Consider the following 19131-nt stretch of genomic DNA (forward strand, 5'->3'; position numbering starts at 1 on the left):
TATCACATGTGTCACTGGACTGTCTAACTGTCTATCTATCACCTCTTGCTGCCCGACTGTGTGCTTCCTTCTGCTCCTGATTTACTACTGGTTCGTCTGACGGTGTGGAAATCCTCCGGCCAGGAGAGCAGGCAGGGCAGAGAGTAGTGGCTGTTCTGCCTGGGTGAGGTCATGAGGTTCTGAAGGCTTGTGAGGTCATCACTGGGGTTTGTACGCACTCTGCATGGCACAGACCTGGTGCTGTAGCTATCAAAGCTCAGGGAATCTGCTCTCCTTCTCCGGGTTCTCATTGACTCAGAGAAAGCTCTCTCGCTGCTTTGAGCAGTGGTTTCGGACCTAGACAAGGTTGCCCAGGGACTGATGTCTGTAGAGATTGACTCTGCATCCTGTTTATGGTCTACTGTGACAAGTCCTTTATTGTTAACCTGGACAGTTGAGGACAGAATAATTACGACAAACAAAATATACATACAGAAACACAGGATGGTTGTGTTATTCATTCCAAAACTACAATTCAAAACTACAACTACAAGTAATGTTGTATTTTGGCACATCAAGATGGTAACAAATTGACTTACAATGGAAGATTTATTTGGGGACACAAAGCTTTCCACCTTCTGGGCAAAAAGCTGAGTTTTCTTCAAGAATACATCAGCATCATCCAAAAAGGATAGCACATCACCAGTAAAATCTGCATGTTTGGTATCCATTTCCTTACCGTAAGTAAAGAGTGAGAAATATTGGATTGGAAAAAAAGCTTTGCCTCATTCGATAGATTAAAACATTTCATATTAGACGAAACGTAGTGGAAAATTACATTCTATCCTTTGAATAAGAGCACTCAATGTTATTCTGATCAACTCAAGGACATTATGCAATCCCATTGTCATTGTCTCATTATCTCTCTAGAATATTACTTAAAAAAATTATGCTGTGAAATGGGCATACCATATGACTTAATATAATTGATACTAAGCAAAATGTATAATTACCTACTGTGCGGACTGTATGTATGGATGTACAGCATGTAGGATGTATGGAATGGTACTCATAACAGAAAATAACATTGCTCTGATATAAACTGCCTAAATATTTCCTTAAAATCATCATCATAATGAACATAATGAGGTCATAAAGAGTGGGTCTTTCAATATCCCTCTGTTACTGTATGAGCAGTGTACAGTACCACAGACAGTGGAGGTAGAAATCAGAGGATGGGGTCATTGTGATGCATGGAATGAAATGAGGAATGGTATAAAACACACATACTTGATACCATTCTTCATTCCATTCCATGCATTACAATGAGCCCATCCTCCAATTTCTACCTCCACGAGCCTCCCCTGGCCTCAGGATACAGCATTGAGTGCTAGAAAGGTGCTAGAAATATTTAATATCGAATACAGTCAGAAGAAATGCACGTTTTACTTTATTGATAATGCTCTGGTCCTAAAACACATCTGTACTGTATCATTCATTCTTTACTTTCTTCCTACAAAACATCTTACGGCACACAAACCTTAGAGCAGTAATGCAAACAAGTGTTATGAGTAACACCGTTGCTAGCAAAGTTGCCATGACATCAACGGAGTGGTATACAATCCAGGACATTTTGTTGGACTCTGTCCGCAGGTGCGGAGCCCCTTTGTGTCTCATAACAAACTCGATCCAGAACACGGCTCGATCCAGTGGTTTCATGGGCTGGTCCCGGTGCAGCCTAGAGAGCCTCTCCATGTTCTCCCTGTAGGACGGCTCGTAGAGCACTGCCTTCAAGGCATCCAAGAAGATCTGTCTGTCTACGTTGGCGATGTCCACTACCTTCGCAGCTCCCCTCACTGTCATCTTGGAGAGGTTGTCTGGCTGATCAAGGACAAGAGGAAGTCCAAGCAAGGGGACACCATGATAAATGGCCTCCTGAACTCCGTTGGTACCGCCGTGAGCAATAAACACTCTAGTTTTGGGGTGTCCCAGGAGGTCGTTCTGCGGCAGCCAGTCAACCAGTAAGGTGTTGTTACCCAGGTTTTTGGGTCTTGGACCAGTGTACCTCCAGATGACCTTCTGAGGCAGTTGGGCAAAAGCAGCAGCAATCTCCTCCGCTATGTCCTCAGGAAGCTGTCCGATTATGGTACCCAGCGACATCATGATAACCCCATGCTCTCCAGAACTCTGGACAAAGTCCTCCAGATCCTGAGGGAGAGGCTTGGAGGGTTTGCACTGAAACCCGCTAATGTAGACTATATTTGGCATAGTGGGTCGGGGAAAGTCAAAGACGAAATCATTCCTCATGAGCCAGATATCAGCTTCTAGGAAAAACGTTGAGTAATCTACATCAGGGCCAAAGTAACGGCTGACCAAAGGTTTGTAATTAGGTTCCGTGATAGACGCCAGTTGGTAAGTTCCAAGAAGATATAACAAAACGTTCATGACCCTCTGGGGAAAGGTCATCTTGTCTGTAAACTCTGATGCCACGAATGGAACATATGACAGTGGCGAGGGGGCAATAACGAAATGTCCTTCACCTTGTATCGTCCATCTGACGTTGAACACAAGGGGAAGACCGAGGCGGCGTGCCAACATTGTCCCTCCTCCAACGCCCGGGTCCGTCAGCATCAGGTCGTACTTTGCATCGTGGAGAGATCGCATTATCTCCTCATCTTCAAACATATGAACGACCATGTCACCCATGTTCTTGTGTAACTCTAAGAACTTCTCCTTCATCTTCATCTCCATTTTGATATGAGCCCAAAAACGAGACCAAAAAGTCATGCCCGTTCTTTTTAGTTCCAGTTGCTGAGACACAAATGAACCGAAGAACTCCTCATCAAATCCGGCAGAATTAGGGATGGTGATAGATGTGTAGTGGGGGGACTTATCCTTGATGTACCAGTTATCAGCTGGCCGTACCACCGTGATACTGTGGCCTTTGGAATGCAGCTCTTCTATGATGACGTTCATGTTCACCCAGTGGCTCCCATCTAATGGGAACACAAGGATTTTCCCGCCATAGACACTGGGTAGAGTGAACAGCAGTATAGCAAATGTAACCAGGGTTGGTTGATGCATCTTCAGAGTGAATCTTTTTGTAGATGTTCTATGGTAATAAAAAAGAAACAGGGGTCAATTAAAGGGCAAATTCATTTGTTATTCCATCTGAAATAATCACCTGCCTTTGTTGTTTGGTTGCTTATGACTCCCTATTTTGATACATCATTCAGGATTATACTGTTGTGTTCATCGGATGAATATTCTACTAATCCACTGAGTTTAGGGGATAAACTTGCCTTTGCGTGCCCTGGAAAAATAGGAGATAGCACAGTGGCCCTGACAGCTGATAACACTTTTAAATTGCATCTAGATTTGTTCTCCACCTCGCTGAGCAACTTAACCACACACACACACACACACACACACACACACACACACACACACACACACGCACGCACGCACGCACGCACGCATGCACACACACACACACACACACACACACACACACACAGATACATGCACACACACACACACACACACACAGATACACACACACACACACACACACACACACACACACACACACACACACACACACACACACACACACACTCCACCCCCATCAATTGTGCCACATCTAGGAGATCTATGGGGAAATTGGAGTGTAATAAAAAACCAGACCAAAACCTGTACAACAACTCTCTTTAGAAATTGCTTTCAGAAACCACACACAAGGCTTTCATTTCATTTGGTTCAACTTTAAATGGTACTGCTGTCACAAAGGAAAAAGTTATACTACTTAACAGAAAATGAAACTAAACTAAACAGAAAAGTTGAACAATACAGCAGTTCGAAAATGTACAGTATGCTGTAAGTGATGCTTAGTGCTGTGAAACATCAAATGCTGCACCTACACAAACATATTCAAAAAGGGTTCTTAATTTGTCACTTTGAAGAACTATTTTGGGTTCCATTTAGAACCCTTGTCGTGTTCCACACGGCACCAACAAGGGTTGCTACAGGGAGAAATAAAACATGTTTGGTGCTTACTGGAACATTTTTAATATGTGATATACTTTTATATATGAAAATTATATTGGATAAATAGCCTACATACAGTTAGTCTTACAGATCGACATAGAATGTGGTTCATATGCAACACGCCAGCCCATGCAACTGTGACCAGAAAGGATTTCAATAATAGCTTTGACATTTCTAACCCCAACCCTAACAAAAGAACAAAAACTTACCGAAAAAAATAAGTCCACAAATAATTTTAAATAATTTTAAACTCAAACAATTGTTTGTCCAACTTTCCAAGTTGTCACCTTCCTTGTTCAGGCAGTGGGTTTTGTACACTACAAGTTGAGGTGATGCTCCTCCCCTCCACAAACAAACTACGTAGCATTGCTGGTGAGTATGCAGTTACCTAATTTGTGCATCCATGTCCAAAGCTCACAGCTTCTGGAATGCAGCATAAAACTCCAGTAAGATTATGTGGGCAACTTGATAACATTGTTTATAAACCCTGTGTTTAGCTCCTCAGGTTCAAGGGCAAACATTTGGCTCACTCTTTTTTGGTAGACAAAGCAGGAACAGTTGTAGGGCAAAGTTGACGCAAGATGAATTATAACATGTCACTGAAGGACTGTGCTGCTCCTGGGATGGTCCCAGTTACTTACTTAACATTGAACAGATAATATCAGGCAGGCAGGTATTACATTTACTGTATTTCATTGTGAAAGAAGGGCAACAGTCTTGGCATGAATGCATAACACTCCATATCTCTCATATATTTAATTTCTTATCTTATATATGAACAGACATTTTATAATACAGTATGTGTCTTTTTTGTAACTGCAAGTCATGGCATGTCATAAAAGATAAACAGAGAGGTCAAAATACAGCTCACAATAAAAAATGTAACATTCAAACCACAAGTGCATTAATTCTAAATTGTTGACGTGTCTTTGTGAGGGTAATTATGTTGCTACAGTACATGCATAGGCTATGGGAAGATGGTAGACAGTGTTCTTTCCATGTCCCCCCCTCTCTTGGAAAACAGTTTTAAATGTTTAGGGTTACATGTTTAACAGTAGCTTGTGAATCCAGGCAGCAACATTTATATATTTTGTCAGTTCCATGTGACCCTCAACTGTAGCCTAGAAAGCAGTATGATTAAGTAGTATAATGACTAGACACTCAACAGCAGTATACATACACTATCTTTTTGTGTCCTACTCACCCCCACCCCCACTGTATGCTTAGAGTCCAAAAGTCCTCTCCCAAAGTGGTCTGTTTTACATAGTCCAGCAGAGGCTGGTGGAGGTAGATATCGTAATGCATGGAATGGAATGAAGAATGGTATCAAGTATGTGTGTTCTATACCATTCTTCATTCCATTCCATGCATCACAATGACCCCATCCTCTGATTTCTACCTCCACTGTCTGTGGTACTGTACACTGTACCACAGACACGTGTTTGAAACCATTTCTCGTTCCATTCCATGCATTACAGTGCATCCTCTGATTTCTACCTCCACCAGCCTCCCCTGGTGAGTCAGTCAGACCATGCCCCGTGGTGAGGTTTGGCTCAGTTGTTGGACCATGGGAACCACCTGGTGCTGAAACAAAGGCTGGAGGAAGAGGAAGAGAGTGCCAGACACACACACAATCACAAAGATCCACAGGAACATCCTGTCCACCACCATGGCCACATACTTCCAGTCCTCAATCACCTGCAGAACACATGGTGCAAAAGAGAGAGAGAGAGAGAGAGAGAGAGAGAGAGGAGAGAGAGAACAAATATTCAGACAAACATTTCCTAACTGTACCCAATCATTGAAGTAAAAAAAAGGAGGATAAAATGAATAAGAAATTCACTCACAGCCTGATCATCGTCATCTCCAATCATGTAGTCTGCAACATACCGCACCCCCTCCACCGCCTCTTGGACGTCTTGTCGCCCCTCCCACGCCGGGGTGGACCTCCCACGCCGATGCAGGTCCTGCACGGAGAGCAGCCCCTCAGGCACCCTCACATTCCTGTTCCTAAAGTAATGGTACCCTGAGGACGAGAGGACTGGAGAGGAGGAGAGAAAGCTGGAAGAAGGGGAGGCCGGATCAGCATGCGGGCCACCCCAGGCGTAGTGATCTGCCCCCGAGGCGCCCATCCCAGCCCAGGGCTGCCTCCGCTGACGGAGACGCTGGCGGGCTGAGTGGTTCTGGGGGCGCCTCATGAAGAGGAAAGCTGGGAGTTTGACCAGGAACACCAGCTTGACCCAGGGAGGCATGGTGTGTGTGCTGGGGGAGCGGTGGTGCACGTTCAGCACGCACACGCTGGTGACGATGGAGAAGGTCAACAGCACCATGGTGAACATCAGGTACTTGCCTATCAGCGGCACATCCAGCGACGTGGGGGGGACGATTTTAGATATGAGGAGCAGGAAGACGGTGAGGGCCAGGAGCACTGAGATGCACAGGGTGATCTTCTCCCCACAGTCGGAGGGCAGGTAGAACACCAGCACGGCCAGGGAGGTGATGAGGACACAGGGGATGATGAGGTTGATGGTGTAGAAGAGGGGCTTCCTCTTGATCAGGAAGTCATATGTGATTTCCACATAGCGGGGCTGTGAGTAGCTGATCGTACGCCTCCCGGGCAGAGACAGGATGTCCCACTCTCCACTGGGAGTGAAGTCATCCATGTTGGCCACTGCTGTCCTGAGGACCAGGTCCACCTTTAACAAACGAACCATGTTTTATTTGCCAATTAATCTTCAATCAATCAATGGTTTGGAATGTGGTATTTATGCACACACACACACCCCCGAGACAACACACGTGCACACCCCCAGGGAGAACAGAGCTCTGGGCTCTGGGCTCTGGGCACAGGGTCAGCCATTTTTCGACGCCCCTGGAGCAGTTAGGGCTTAAGTGCCTTGCTCAAGGGCACAACGGCAGTGGTACAGTGGGCACCTATGATACGACGCCAGCAACCTTCCAGTCATAGGACCCACCTCTGTGTGCCCGTACGTCCAGGAGCGGAACTTCAGGGTGCAGTTCTGCTGGTCAAAAGGGAAGTGTTTCACCTCGATCTTGCATGAACTCTTGTAGAGGGCCGGTGGGAGCCAGAAGATGGAGCCGTTGGACAGTACAATCGCGTTGGTGAAGATTTTCACCTCATAGGTGCCATCGGCACTATGGAGAAGAAGGGGAGGTTGAAAGAACAAACTCATTTGTAAGATTTGGGACGTAATATGCTGAATCAACATTTCAGGATCCAATTCCTTTGACTGAAAATACGTTGTTTTTAACGGATAGCTGGTGTCTAGCTGCATGTTTGCAGAGTAAGATTATTCATCTGGATTTTAAAGCATATACATTTCAGCTTGAGTTGATACTTACTTGTTGTACAGTACAATATCTGGGAGCCATATTTGCTGGGTCGGAATCCGAATCTTGTCAATTCCATCAAATTCTGAAGGGTCCCATGACAGCCTGTGATCAACCCAGTTCTGCAAAGTGAAAGTTGCTGATCAGCTAAGCTAACATAATGAATGCTGCACTGTGATGTTCGGTTAACAACAATGGCTGAAGGTTTCTGTAATCTTAGGTCATGATGTCTTACCTGTCTTACCTGTCTTACCTGTCTTACCTGTCTTAGCCAGATATTGGTGATCATTATTTGCTCCCTCGCATTCTGCAAAAATAGACATACTGTATGTATAACATATGACAAACTTTACATCCAGCTTTGTAACAATTCCTTTTTTTTATTTTTTATTTGTAGACAAGCTCCATGATAATAAATAGTAATATAGCCGACGCTTTTATCCAGTGAGTGCATGCAATTTTCAGTATATATGGTCCCGGTGGGAATCTAACCTACAACCTTAGCATTGTTGGCACCATGCTCTACCAATTGAGCCGCAGAGGACCATGAAAGAGCAAAACTCACCACACTGATGAGCTGTGCTAGGGAAACCTGCAGTTTGATGGTGACCTGTTCAGACCTGTTTACGGCAGGCCTGATCAGTTTGTTGTAGCGGCCTTTACCCAGCAGCCACTTTACCAACCGCTCCTCTGAGTTGACACCAAGTCCACCTGGAAGGACAACACCATAGAGCATATAAACCATACAGAAAATACGTATTATAAAATCTGACACTAGCCTAACCAATGCATGCCCAATGTGTATCTAAGCAGTTACATACTAATATTCAATGTGGATCAGTCGGAAGATTTTTTAATAACACTACATAATGAGTGCAAAGGGCTTCATTACAAAGTGTGGACGTCTTACAGTGTAATTTGAGATGGTGTGAATTGAAAGAGACAGGAGGACGTGGGTTGTTCGAAGTCGAAGATAAGCACACACTATGAACAAGGGGAAACATGATGAGGTATTGCCTAAGGATAAAGGTTGATTCCCATTATTTACTATAATATAATGAGCCGTTTCTGTATTTAACTATGATCTAGTTTTTCTGTAATCGTGATTGCGAGGAGAGATGACAGTATGCCAAAAGTTAATTTCTTGAAAATACTGTTATAAAATGCATGTGTTGTTATCTAGCACAATACCTGATAAAGCTATTATACTGTAAATTACATATTTGTAAACTTACGTTGAATCAAAGTTAGGATGCAAAAGCAGAGGCAGAGAGTCCGTGGCATGGCGGCATAGACAAGTTCTTTCAAGTGATGGATGAATCAGTCCACCACTGTCAGAGGAGCAGGCAGAATTGTACAACCAGTAGCTAATTATAGCATACAGGTTATGTATGATTAACTGAAGATCTAATTGCGGCCCTTCATCACTATACAATATTGAATAAATAAACAAATACAATTTGCATCACATACCCCATAAATGAAAGAGACAAGTAAAGTGAATTGGCAATGTAAAATAACCAAATCAGACCAAACTTAAACAACAGCAAATAAGTAGGATGGTAAGAGTATAGGTACAGACAGTTACAATAAATAAATAATGAATAAACAAATATAATTTGCATCACATACCCCAAGCATCTGAATTGTGGTCAATGAAACTTAAAGACATGGGAGCTCTTACTGCCTGCCGCAAAGGGGTCTTAAATCTTCACTGACCTGACAGTTCTGGGTTGCGTTTCAATGTGAGAATCAGTCATCCAAGCAGAGCAAAGACTTATCCCTGCGCAATTAGTCATTATAAATTATAAATCGCTCTAAATCAATGTGGTAATTGCACAGAACACGTTTTATTGTTACTGATAATCATATTAAAAAAAATGTTAATTGTATCTGCTGCGCTGCTCAATTCCTGCAGAAATAACCCAAACAAGATGGGACAGTTGCTACGCTAACGCTGTGAGACTCCCCCTGGGAAGTACACCACTATTGTATTCAAGTTACTATAGTAACTACATAGTATGGATTAAAAGGCCTTAACACACATAGAGATGCAGCAAGTATAAAATACTGATGTAAATCTAGTGTAGGAATAAAAATGCGACAGGCCTACACTGACATCTAGTGATGAGACGGCCACACTGCATTGAATGCTAAATGTTTCACTTGTCTAGACACTAGTATCAGACACAAGCCTTCTGCTCTTTCAGTCACATCGTAACAGTTGGCCATAACATATCGGGGACCATATGTGGCTGGAGGACACTATTATAAGGTTTATGATTTATATAGTATACGTTTGTTGGTGTTTTTTTTACATTCTCTGTCTCATATACATCTAATTGCCTGTGAGTCAAGTACGACTGTATTTGGACGTGAAGTGAACCCCATAGTTCCTTGTCTCTGAAGCTAAGGGATATGTGAGCCTTAGCAACTCTCATTTATCCCCGTGTTATTCATTCATAAGTTGGGAACTGTGCTCATGTGTAAAAATCCACATCACTGGTGACAACGAATTTAACAGTATTGAATATTGAAACAGAACAGTGACAGGTTTTGAGAAGACGCTACAGGACTACAAAGACGACACACTGAGTATGGATGAATGTCCTTTCTATTTTTATAAAAGTGAAAGAGAGAGAGAGGAATACAATGTTTATGGTAAAATAATAATAAGGCCTACAAAACAAGTCCCTTGTGTCTGTACCTAGTCGAAGTTATAATTGCAGCTGCAACCTATTTAGCTCCTTCTGTTACATTAATCTGACAGGTGATTTCCACTGTATTACCTTTCTGATGATGCTGATGCCCTTTTTCTAAGGCCCTATTTTATATGATGTTGAGATGCAGTCTCTTTGCGTTGAGTAACATGGCATTTTGGCAACAATTTCACATAATTGTACTTTATCCACAGTGCCCATCTCATGATGAAACATTAGGCAACAACTATTGTCTTTCCCACCCCAGTCCAGTCTTTGTTGTTGCTCTCACGCTAACGTGCGAGATTCAGACCAAACTGCGCGGTCGCACTGCCTCCACTTCCCCCTCCCCCGCGGCCTGGCTTGAGATGAGTGGAAGATGTCGGTTTCGGGTCTGAAGGCTGAATTGAAGTTTTTGGAGTCAATTTTTGACCCAAAGCACGAACGTTTCAGAATTATCGACTGGAAGCCCGATGAGCTCAGTTGCCAGTTCAACGTTACCGGGGAAAAGCTGCTGATAATACACTGCAACATCACGGTAAGAAAGAAGCTTGTAGCGAGCTAGCTCAGTGTCAGTACAAACACAGGCCATGGCGAGCGAGCTAGCAGCATAGCAAGCGACGAACATGACGAATTTGCAATTGTACAGACCGTCCAAGCCAGGGAGAGACGCATCAGTTATCTAATGTTTTAGCCAGCCACGTAGTTAGATATTTGAGTTGGCTTTATATATATTTATAGGATTTGGTTGACGATATTCAGTTATTTTGTATAACGTCAATTATTATTTGGGAAGGGTAGCCTACCAGCTAAGTTAGCTAACAATAATCTATTATAGCTAGCAAAATATCGCTGGTCAGCGTTAGCGTAGCAACTAGCTAAATGTTTTGAGTGTGGAAAAACTCAGATAATAGGACGCATTTGCCCGCAGGCAACCTATTATTGGATAGCGAATAGCCAGCCTGAGAGGCTTGTAACACAATAACTTGTCACAACACCACAATGTAACGTGACCTGGGAATTCGGTGTTGCCAACGCAGACTGAGAATGATGGTTCGACACGGTAGATTGCCAACATGGGTAGTTTGGGGCTAGTTGTCGGTTAGGGTTAAGACTATACTACGTTTTGACTGATGGTGTGTCCACCCATCTCATCTCTCAGGAAGCATATCCTTCAACGCCCCCAATATGGTTTGTTGACTCGGATGACCCGAGTCTGACAGAAGTGTTGGAACGCTTGGAGGATGTAAGGAAAGGCAGCACTTTGGTAAGTCACCTGTCTAGTTTTAGGAGGAGAAACCACTTGCGTAGTCTAGACTTGTTGTTGTTTACACCCGTTCACACGCACACATGCTACGTAATCTAGTTCTCATGGAAGGCATAGTACCTCTACCACCTACAACTGGGTCATGTTCACTGGGCACGAAAAATCCAATAACAAGAGTACAGAGATTTTAGTTATCTGTCCACAGAAACGGTTTGCAAAGTAGAGTGCCTCCTGAACAGGACCCTGTTTGATAGGGTTTTTTGAAGAGGGTCTGAACTCTTCCTTGATGTTCATTTGTTTTGATTTCACAGCTTCTCCAGCAGCTAAAGCGCCTCATCTGTGACCTTTGTCGTCTGTACAACCTGCCCCAACATCCTGATGTGGAGATGCTTGACCAGCCCCTCCCTGCTGGGCCCATCAACCAAGATCGCAAGGTAAGCCTAACATCATGCCAGACCTGAGTCACATATACCAAGAAGGGTCAATATCATATGAAATTCTTGCCTTATCCAATGACCCCATTTACACCTTGCCTTAAAATGTGTCCTGTGGTCGCGTCACGTGTGATCTGATGACGATTGGATTTGGCCAGCTTGCATTTACGCCTTGCAGTAAAAATGCGCAGTTTACCTTGACTTCCGTGTCAGCATTGTGATTGAATTTCGTTCAAATGCCCCTTCTCACAGCTTCTCTGTCGCGTGTCTTAATTGAATGTGGAGAATAAATTGAATAAAGTGTTTTTGTTTTTTTTCAAAACTACGCCCCGGGATAAAGGGGCCTCCACAGTAGCCAATAGAGGTTCATTGCTCTGAAACTGGTCATGTATGTAACATGTAATGGTCATGTATGTAACATGTAATGGTCATGTATGTAACATGTAATGGTCATGTATGTAACATGTGATGGTCATGTATGTAACATGTGATGGTCATGTATGTAACATGTGATGGTCATGTATGTAACATGTGATGCCTGGGGAGAAGGAACATTACTGGAACCACATGGTCTCCCTTAATTGAAACAGAATGTGGCTCATAAACTCTGTGCCCGGATTGCATTTTACACTTGTCCGCAATTCGGACACAAGCTCATCCACCGGTGAGGTGGTTTTGCGGATGGCAATCTGATCACAATGTGTTTTTTCTTTTTTTTTTCTTTTTTTTTTACATTTACACCTGACTTTTCACGGGGAATCCACAATCCACAATCGGGATGCGGACAGTATCTGGATACAGGATGCGTTTTAATGCAAGGTCTTAATGGGGTCAATGTCTCTGTCACACTTAATAGCATGGACCAGCAGATGAAGTCACATCTGAGGAGGAGGAGGAAGAAGAAATGGGAGAGGTATTTATCTATCTATCTATCTATCTACCTGTGTGTGTGTGTGTGTGTGTGTGCGCGCGCGCGCTTGCGCACGCTAGTGTGTACCTGTGTGAGCATTCAATAGTAACAAATGATATTGTGTGTGTGTGTGTGTGTACAATACTATATACAATGAAACTGTTTTCTTGTGGCAGCAGGACATCGAAGACCTTGACCATTATGAAATGAAAGAGGAAGAGCCAGTGGATGGAAAGAAGTCAGAGGATGATGGCATAGAAAAGGAGAACTTGGCGATCCTGGAGAAGATCCGTAAGAACCAGAGGCAGGACCACTTGAATGTAAGTGCTCATTCGGTAAGGTGCCTTTCTTTTTTTCCGGGGGGGAAATGGGAACATTTTCTACTCATTTTCTACGGTCTCGAGGGTAGCCTGGTTTTGAACATCTGACTGTCGCATGTTGCAGGGTGCCGTCTCTGGTTCAGTGCAAGCCTCAGATCGTCTCATGAAGGAACTCAGGGAGATCTACAGATCACAGAGTTATAAGACAGGTAAGTGTCTGCACTGCTCAGCTTGTTCTTTTTTTTTTTTTTTTTGATCAAAATGCAGTTTTCATGCTAAACTGTACCACCAATTCATTGCTATGTTGACTGTTTTCTGTAAGTGTCATCATCACCTTTTAGCTTTTGCTGAAAGCTGCTGGGTATCTTGAGAGCTGAGGAGTTACTGTAGTGTAAACCTGTGTCTTATCCATGTGCAGGTATTTATTCTGTGGAGCTAGTCAATGACAGCCTTTATGAATGGCACGTCAAAATAAGGACGTAAGTAATTATATGCTATTAATTTATTATTTATTGTATTAATTACTTAAAACATTTTGCTCTCCATTTTACATGTGACGTCTGGATAATTGTGGTCTAACTGTTCCGTTGACATTTTACAGGGTAGATCCAGATAGTCCCTTGCATAGTGACTTGCAGGTTTTGAAGGAAAAGGAAGGGGTGGACTACATCCTACTTGATTTCTCATATAAAGTGAGTGTGTTTTTGATCAAATTTGATATCTTTATCGATACAACCTTGAAGGCTTTTGGCTAATCTGTGGCTTTTGTTTTTTTTTGGCTTTTGCAGGATAACTTTCCTTTTGATCCACCTTTTGTACGGGTAGTTTCGCCTGTGCTCTCTGGAGGGTGAGTGCCCACTGAAGTCTGGGAATCTTATTTTATATCTCACATCCATGCTTTGATATAATACTGTCTTATTATTTTCCAGTGCATTTTACTGGTCAAACACCGGTTATCAATGTTTTTTAGTAACAGTCCCTACGCTTGATATAACGGTTCTTGATTGGTCTGATATTTAAAATGTTCTTCATTTCTAGAGACAGTGTCAACTCTCCTTCAATGCACTGATAAGCAATGGTGATAAATACTTCTCGCATTGTGACTGCCAATGGCACCTGGTCCTAGCATAGATTTCTGCTTATGATGTCTGATGTGTATAGATGATTCACTTACTTTAGACAAATGTACTTGTGTAAAAGCGTGTGCTAAATGTCAAAAATGTAAATGTACAGTGTAACATGGACTGTTCTCCCCTTTGTATGTCAGTTACGTTCTGGGTGGAGGGGCCTTGTGTATGGAACTTCTCACAAAACAGGTCTGAATACCAAACCCCTCATACAACACTCACCCCCTAACTTAACACAATATAATACAATCACTTTATTTTTCCGATAATGGAACTTCTTTTGTGGGATGGTACGTTAGGTGACAAACAAGTGTCAGCACCATCCACACCCACCTGTCTTTCCAAGTGGCGGAAGAAGCTGAGTAATTGTGTTGTTTTTGTTTCTGTCTTCGGTTCTACCAGGGCTGGAGCAGTGCCTATTCCATAGAGTCTGTCATCATGCAGATAAATGCTACCCTAGTCAAAGGAAAAGCCAGAGTCCAGTTCGGAGCCAATAAGGTATTGTAACACTTCAAACATGGACCATAACCAGAGACATCACTCTTTTTATTCTGGTGCATTGTCTTGCAGTTTGATGTTTCAAGTCAGGAGAGAGTACACTCATACTACTGTCATAGGCTTAAGGTGCTATTCAGAAGATATCCTCCGAAACAGCTGTAGCTGGAGCCCCTCTCTATGTATGGATTTCACTGACATAATGCTCGAACGCCCACCTGAACTCTTCTATCTCATTTTCGTGTAATCTATGGACTCAGATGCTTTTGTTTCCACACAGAACTGAAATGAGTAGAGCAGACATGCTTTGTTAGTCAAATGTGTCTTCCACCTATGCGAGTGAACTGTAAATCTAACACAGTGCATCTCCGATTTTCTCTCAGAATCAGTACAATCTTGCCAGAGCACAGCAGTCATACAAATCCCTTGTGCAGATACACGAAAAGAATGGTAAGTGACCCACCAGTCTTGTGAGTTGCCACTGAACCAGTTGTCACACACACATTAAACTCAAATGATTCTATATCGATTCAACACATCGTTTGTGACGGAGCCTCTTGTGTTTATTTTGCAGGCTGGTACACACCTCCAAAAGAGGATGGATAAGGAGCCACTCCTTTTATGCACTGGGAACATATATGTCCTTGGGTCAAAATTTTCTTTTTTTCTTTTTGAACTATTCTCCTCCCCTCTGACTTATCGGGAGTATATCATCTATCTTGTGGAAACCAACTGGCAAGTTCTTCCATCTCATTGGCCCAGTAGACAAGTGTTTCTCTGCCCCACCGTGGGCTAGACTCTCCTCCTCCTCCCGCATCACTTTGCTTTTCCCCTTGTTGAGGAAAATGATGTGAGGGGACCAGTGGTCCTACATCTTTTAAATGTGCTCATCTTTTTTAAATCTTCACAAAAGCGTTCCCCCCCCCCACCCCCCTTTAAGTGTGGAGAACAGCTTTTTCCATTTGCTGCTTTAACGGAAAGTGGATTTGACAAACAATCAGTTCCTCCTTCAAGTGAAGACGTACATGACACCAGATAGTCTGAAGAGAAGCTGCTTTGTGTCCACATTCTATCTTTTTAGCGCAAGCTGCAAGCTCTTAAAGCCATGGCATGGGATTTTAACAGGAAGCTGTGGTGACGGAGTTTAAAATGAAGATGCCTAAGATGAGCCACCTCTGTCACTTGTTTCGACACTGCTCTTTTCCTCATTTTGTGTACAATTAACTGGTACAAAGATGCATACGTTGTAAAAGAAATTATTATATGCTAAAATTGTACTCACTGGCTCGATTAATATCCCAGAAACAAAATATGAGCCAGGTTCAAAATGGTGAGGATGCGGGAGTCTTGAACTGAGGCTATTCACCACTTGCATATGTTCAAGCTGTTCTGTAGCATGTGGCTATTTTCTCAGTTACAGCATCACAAACATTGTTGGGCTTAAAGTAAAGCGAGTCGATTTATTGTAATGTACTATTGTTGAACTGAGCTCCACATGTCGTTTTGTGAATGGATTCACCTGTTGTAGATTTAACTTAAGATGGAACAGGTGCAGTGGGCACGGACTGTCCCATGATGTAGGAGTTCCTTGGTATGAGAGCAAAAGATTGGTCTCAAAGAAAAGGAAAGGTCTTGTGAGCAATGAGCATTGTGTTAAACATTGTGACCATCCCTGTTTAGAATGTAAAGACGTTTCGTTCCTCACAACTGAGTAGGCCATACCTTTAACTTTCCATCTACCCACACTGGTCGAACAAATTGCGTGGTTGAGCTACAGCTCTTGCCATTGACCTTGCTCTGTAGAGAGTGGTTAGCTCTGTGCTAACAGAATGAGGCCTTATATGTGCACTAAATAGATTACAACTTGCTTTTATTTTGTGGTGGGCCTGCTCGTGACCATTGTTGTATCTCATTTATGGAGCATACAAGGCTTTCATGGCACACAACACTTACACAAAGCCCTCGGGCTTCTGAGGAGGAGATATTGATAAACACTGTGTCCCGATGCGCTCTACCCATTCCTGCGCCAAAATTGGACAACATTTTCTCTCCAAATGATCACCGTAACGGTATATCTCTCTCTCTCCTCTTCAATACAATACATGCAACTGTTACTCTTGTCCCATTTACGTATGTACATCATCTATACCAAGAATACGTTTGGCTATCTCTTTTTTGGTGTGTAATAATAATAAGAATTACAATATTATATTATCTAAGTATAAATTGCTTATTAACTTAAATTTAGAATCTCCTTACCCTTTAGCTTTTGACATGCAATGTGGCCCCCGAATGCAGTGCTGTAGTCCCGTCCCCCGTCCCCCCTCATAACAATACAGATGCTTTACTCAACTGTGGGGTCTTCCTGCAGTACATTTCCCGCCACTTTCTGCAAAAGCAGGTTTGAACTGACAAAACTCAGGTAAACAAACTGTGTATGTTGGAGGGTATGTCTTCACAAATGTTGCGTGTAGTTTTATTGCCATGGTAACTCTTTGGTTTCCCCTTACCAATTTGGGCTTTTGTTCACACACTGATTGTTGACAAGGGGTTGACAATCTTGTGGGTTAAAGGTATGTTTCACTGTTTAAATATATATATATAATAATCCTGGTTTTACATTTAGCATTGGCTCTTATTGATTTGGTTTTATGTAATAATTTTGCTTCCTTAGGTACTTAATAGTAGCCATATTTAGTTTTGGCAATATGGTCCAGTTCATTATAGGAATATGTCTAAAGCACCATACCGATCCAATCCAAAAGTCACTTTATATATAATCCTCATTTTTTTTGTTTAGTTGTGAAGCGTCTAAATTCAAAAGTGTTTAAACCTTTAAAATAAAGTGGCTTTCGCAAGGAACAAGGAACAAGAGTAAGTCTTCAGAAGGTGGTGATAACCAGTTGGGTTGGGTGTGTTGGACAAGGTGTAGGGTGTGTTGGACATCTGTTTAGAATGAATGGGGCCCTATGACTATTTTGATCAAACAAAATGTGGCTACTAAAAACTCTGAGGTAATTAATTACAGCCCAGGTTAGTGTCAAGCCATGATGAAATGTCAGAAAGGTGGAAGATCCCATTAAGGCCCGTGTTAAATGTCCTGTGATGTGTTTCGAGCAGTGCTGGTCAGGGAGTGTAGAAGTGCCGTATTTCTGTTGGGCATGATTTCCACTCCGTGCTTTGACTTGTATCTTAACGTTAAAGTTATCTGTACATGTAAACACATTTTGTCTTCAGCCTCCAAAATACATCAGTTCTACTCTTTCTTTTTTTTTTGTTATGTTTTTGTTTTCAGAGATAGGGAGGACATAAATATCTTTCGCCTGATGGGAAACATATTTGCACAAAATGGCAAGAATGTGCCTAGAGAGGTCAAATACAATAACAAATCAAGTTCTTAACTTCATCTTTTTAATTCAGGAGAAAAGTCTTCCTGAACGAACTGTTTTAAACATTACTGTACAAAGGATGTAACAAATTTAAATCATACATGTTCTTAAATGTCTGGGGATGGCAGGGAGGGGGAGCGGTTGTTGTTTCTCTTATAGAATTGGCCAACAGGTGTGTTTAGCTCTAAATTACAAAAGCCTTGTTCCATTACTGCTCAGAATAGATGGCTAGTAATCTTATGACTTGCAAAGCCCTTTAGGGTGTAATTGTAAGACTCCGTAGAGTAATTTCGCACACATCTATGTAACCGCTTTCCTCCTGAAGCCAAGTCACTGGTCAGAGGGGAACCTTCAGAGATAGTTACACTTTGGATAGACAGTCATGCTGTGATGAATGGATTTGCACGCTTCTATAACTGGACAGTGTTTTGAAAAGGTTCATCTAGACCAATTGTGAATTCTTTTTCTGGCACCAGTATACGGTGTTCAGATGATCAAGTTTTGCACCGTTGGCATGCTTTGGGTTTCGTTTTATTTTTTTCCATTTCAAGATAAATTTTGACCATGTACAGTAATTTGTAAACTTGCATCAAGTTTATAAATAAAGAATTTTAAGATTATTGTTGTTGTTGTTATTACCATCTCTTCTCATAATACGATTAATCTAACAGACTAATCCTCATCATTTTCAGCCGTTACGTCTATGTATTTATTGAAAACAACAGGGGGGCATTATTTCACGGTTTTCTTAACTGATAAAAGATCAGTAGCTGAATTCTACTGACACTAACCTAGACCAACAGTATGAGGCTAGTTCCTGTGTAGGTGGCAGCAATTGGCCCACTGATTTATAAATATGCAAGTCCTCAGATAGATACACTTTTCTTTTTTCAGATTGGTTTCACCATTTAGAAATTACAACCTTTTTTTTTTTTTTTTTTTTTTTTACAGTTGTACACAAACAGTTGTGTGGACAGTATAATTGCAGTCTAGTCTTATGATTAACATCAACACAGACTTGACTACATATTTCTAGTTGTTGTGATTCTGTCAATTCAAATTTTTCACAACAAAGATTGCACCATATGGCCACTCAGTTGGTTGCCATGATGG

General features: G+C 42.2%; 3 protein-coding genes across 6 annotated transcripts; 1 reads left to right on the plus strand and 2 right to left on the minus strand.

The window, feature by feature from the left end:
* Positions 1 to 395: 395 nt before the first annotated feature.
* LOC310802662 (UDP-glucuronosyltransferase 2A2-like) lies at positions 396 to 4328 on the minus strand. Its single transcript, XM_083667153.1, has 2 exons — positions 4236 to 4328; positions 396 to 3091 (listed from the first exon to the last, which is right to left on the minus strand). Exon 2 carries the CDS (start codon positions 3061 to 3063, stop codon positions 1471 to 1473), a length of 1593 nt encoding a protein of 530 aa, XP_083523279.1. The 5' UTR covers positions 3064 to 3091; positions 4236 to 4328; the 3' UTR covers positions 396 to 1470.
* A 1179-nt stretch (positions 4329 to 5507) lies between these two features.
* Positions 5508 to 8661, minus strand: LOC310801616 (neuronal acetylcholine receptor subunit beta-4-like; the record flags this gene model as incomplete). The annotated part of the gene is made up of 7 exons (XM_083665682.1): positions 5508 to 5724; positions 5874 to 6722; positions 7002 to 7182; positions 7390 to 7499; positions 7640 to 7684; positions 7943 to 8088; positions 8613 to 8661. The coding sequence occupies 7 exons, from the start codon at positions 8659 to 8661 to the stop codon at positions 5551 to 5553; spliced, it is 1554 nt and encodes a 517-aa protein (XP_083521808.1). The 3' UTR covers positions 5508 to 5550.
* A 1783-nt stretch (positions 8662 to 10444) lies between these two features.
* Positions 10445 to 18638, plus strand: LOC310802416 (ubiquitin-conjugating enzyme E2 Q2-like). Of its 4 annotated transcripts, none has more exons than XM_083666751.1 (13): positions 10445 to 10614; positions 11239 to 11343; positions 11655 to 11777; positions 12634 to 12690; positions 12864 to 13022; positions 13132 to 13216; positions 13426 to 13486; positions 13609 to 13699; positions 13796 to 13854; positions 14275 to 14323; positions 14537 to 14632; positions 15013 to 15079; positions 15204 to 18638. In XM_083666751.1, exons 1-13 carry the CDS (start codon positions 10456 to 10458, stop codon positions 15233 to 15235), a joined length of 1143 nt encoding a protein of 380 aa, XP_083522877.1. In that variant the 5' UTR covers positions 10445 to 10455; the 3' UTR covers positions 15236 to 18638. The 4 variants fall into 4 exon arrangements, with proteins under 4 accessions (XP_083522877.1, XP_083522879.1, XP_083522878.1 ...); XM_083666753.1 differs by having other exon boundaries at positions 12864 to 13007; XM_083666752.1 differs by having other exon boundaries at positions 12867 to 13022.
* The last annotated feature ends 493 nt before the right edge of the window (positions 18639 to 19131 follow it).

This window comes from Argentina silus (assembly GCF_951799395.1).
Source record: "Argentina silus genome assembly, chromosome: 3".
In the NCBI taxonomy this organism is placed as follows: domain Eukaryota; kingdom Metazoa; phylum Chordata; class Actinopteri; order Argentiniformes; family Argentinidae; genus Argentina; species Argentina silus.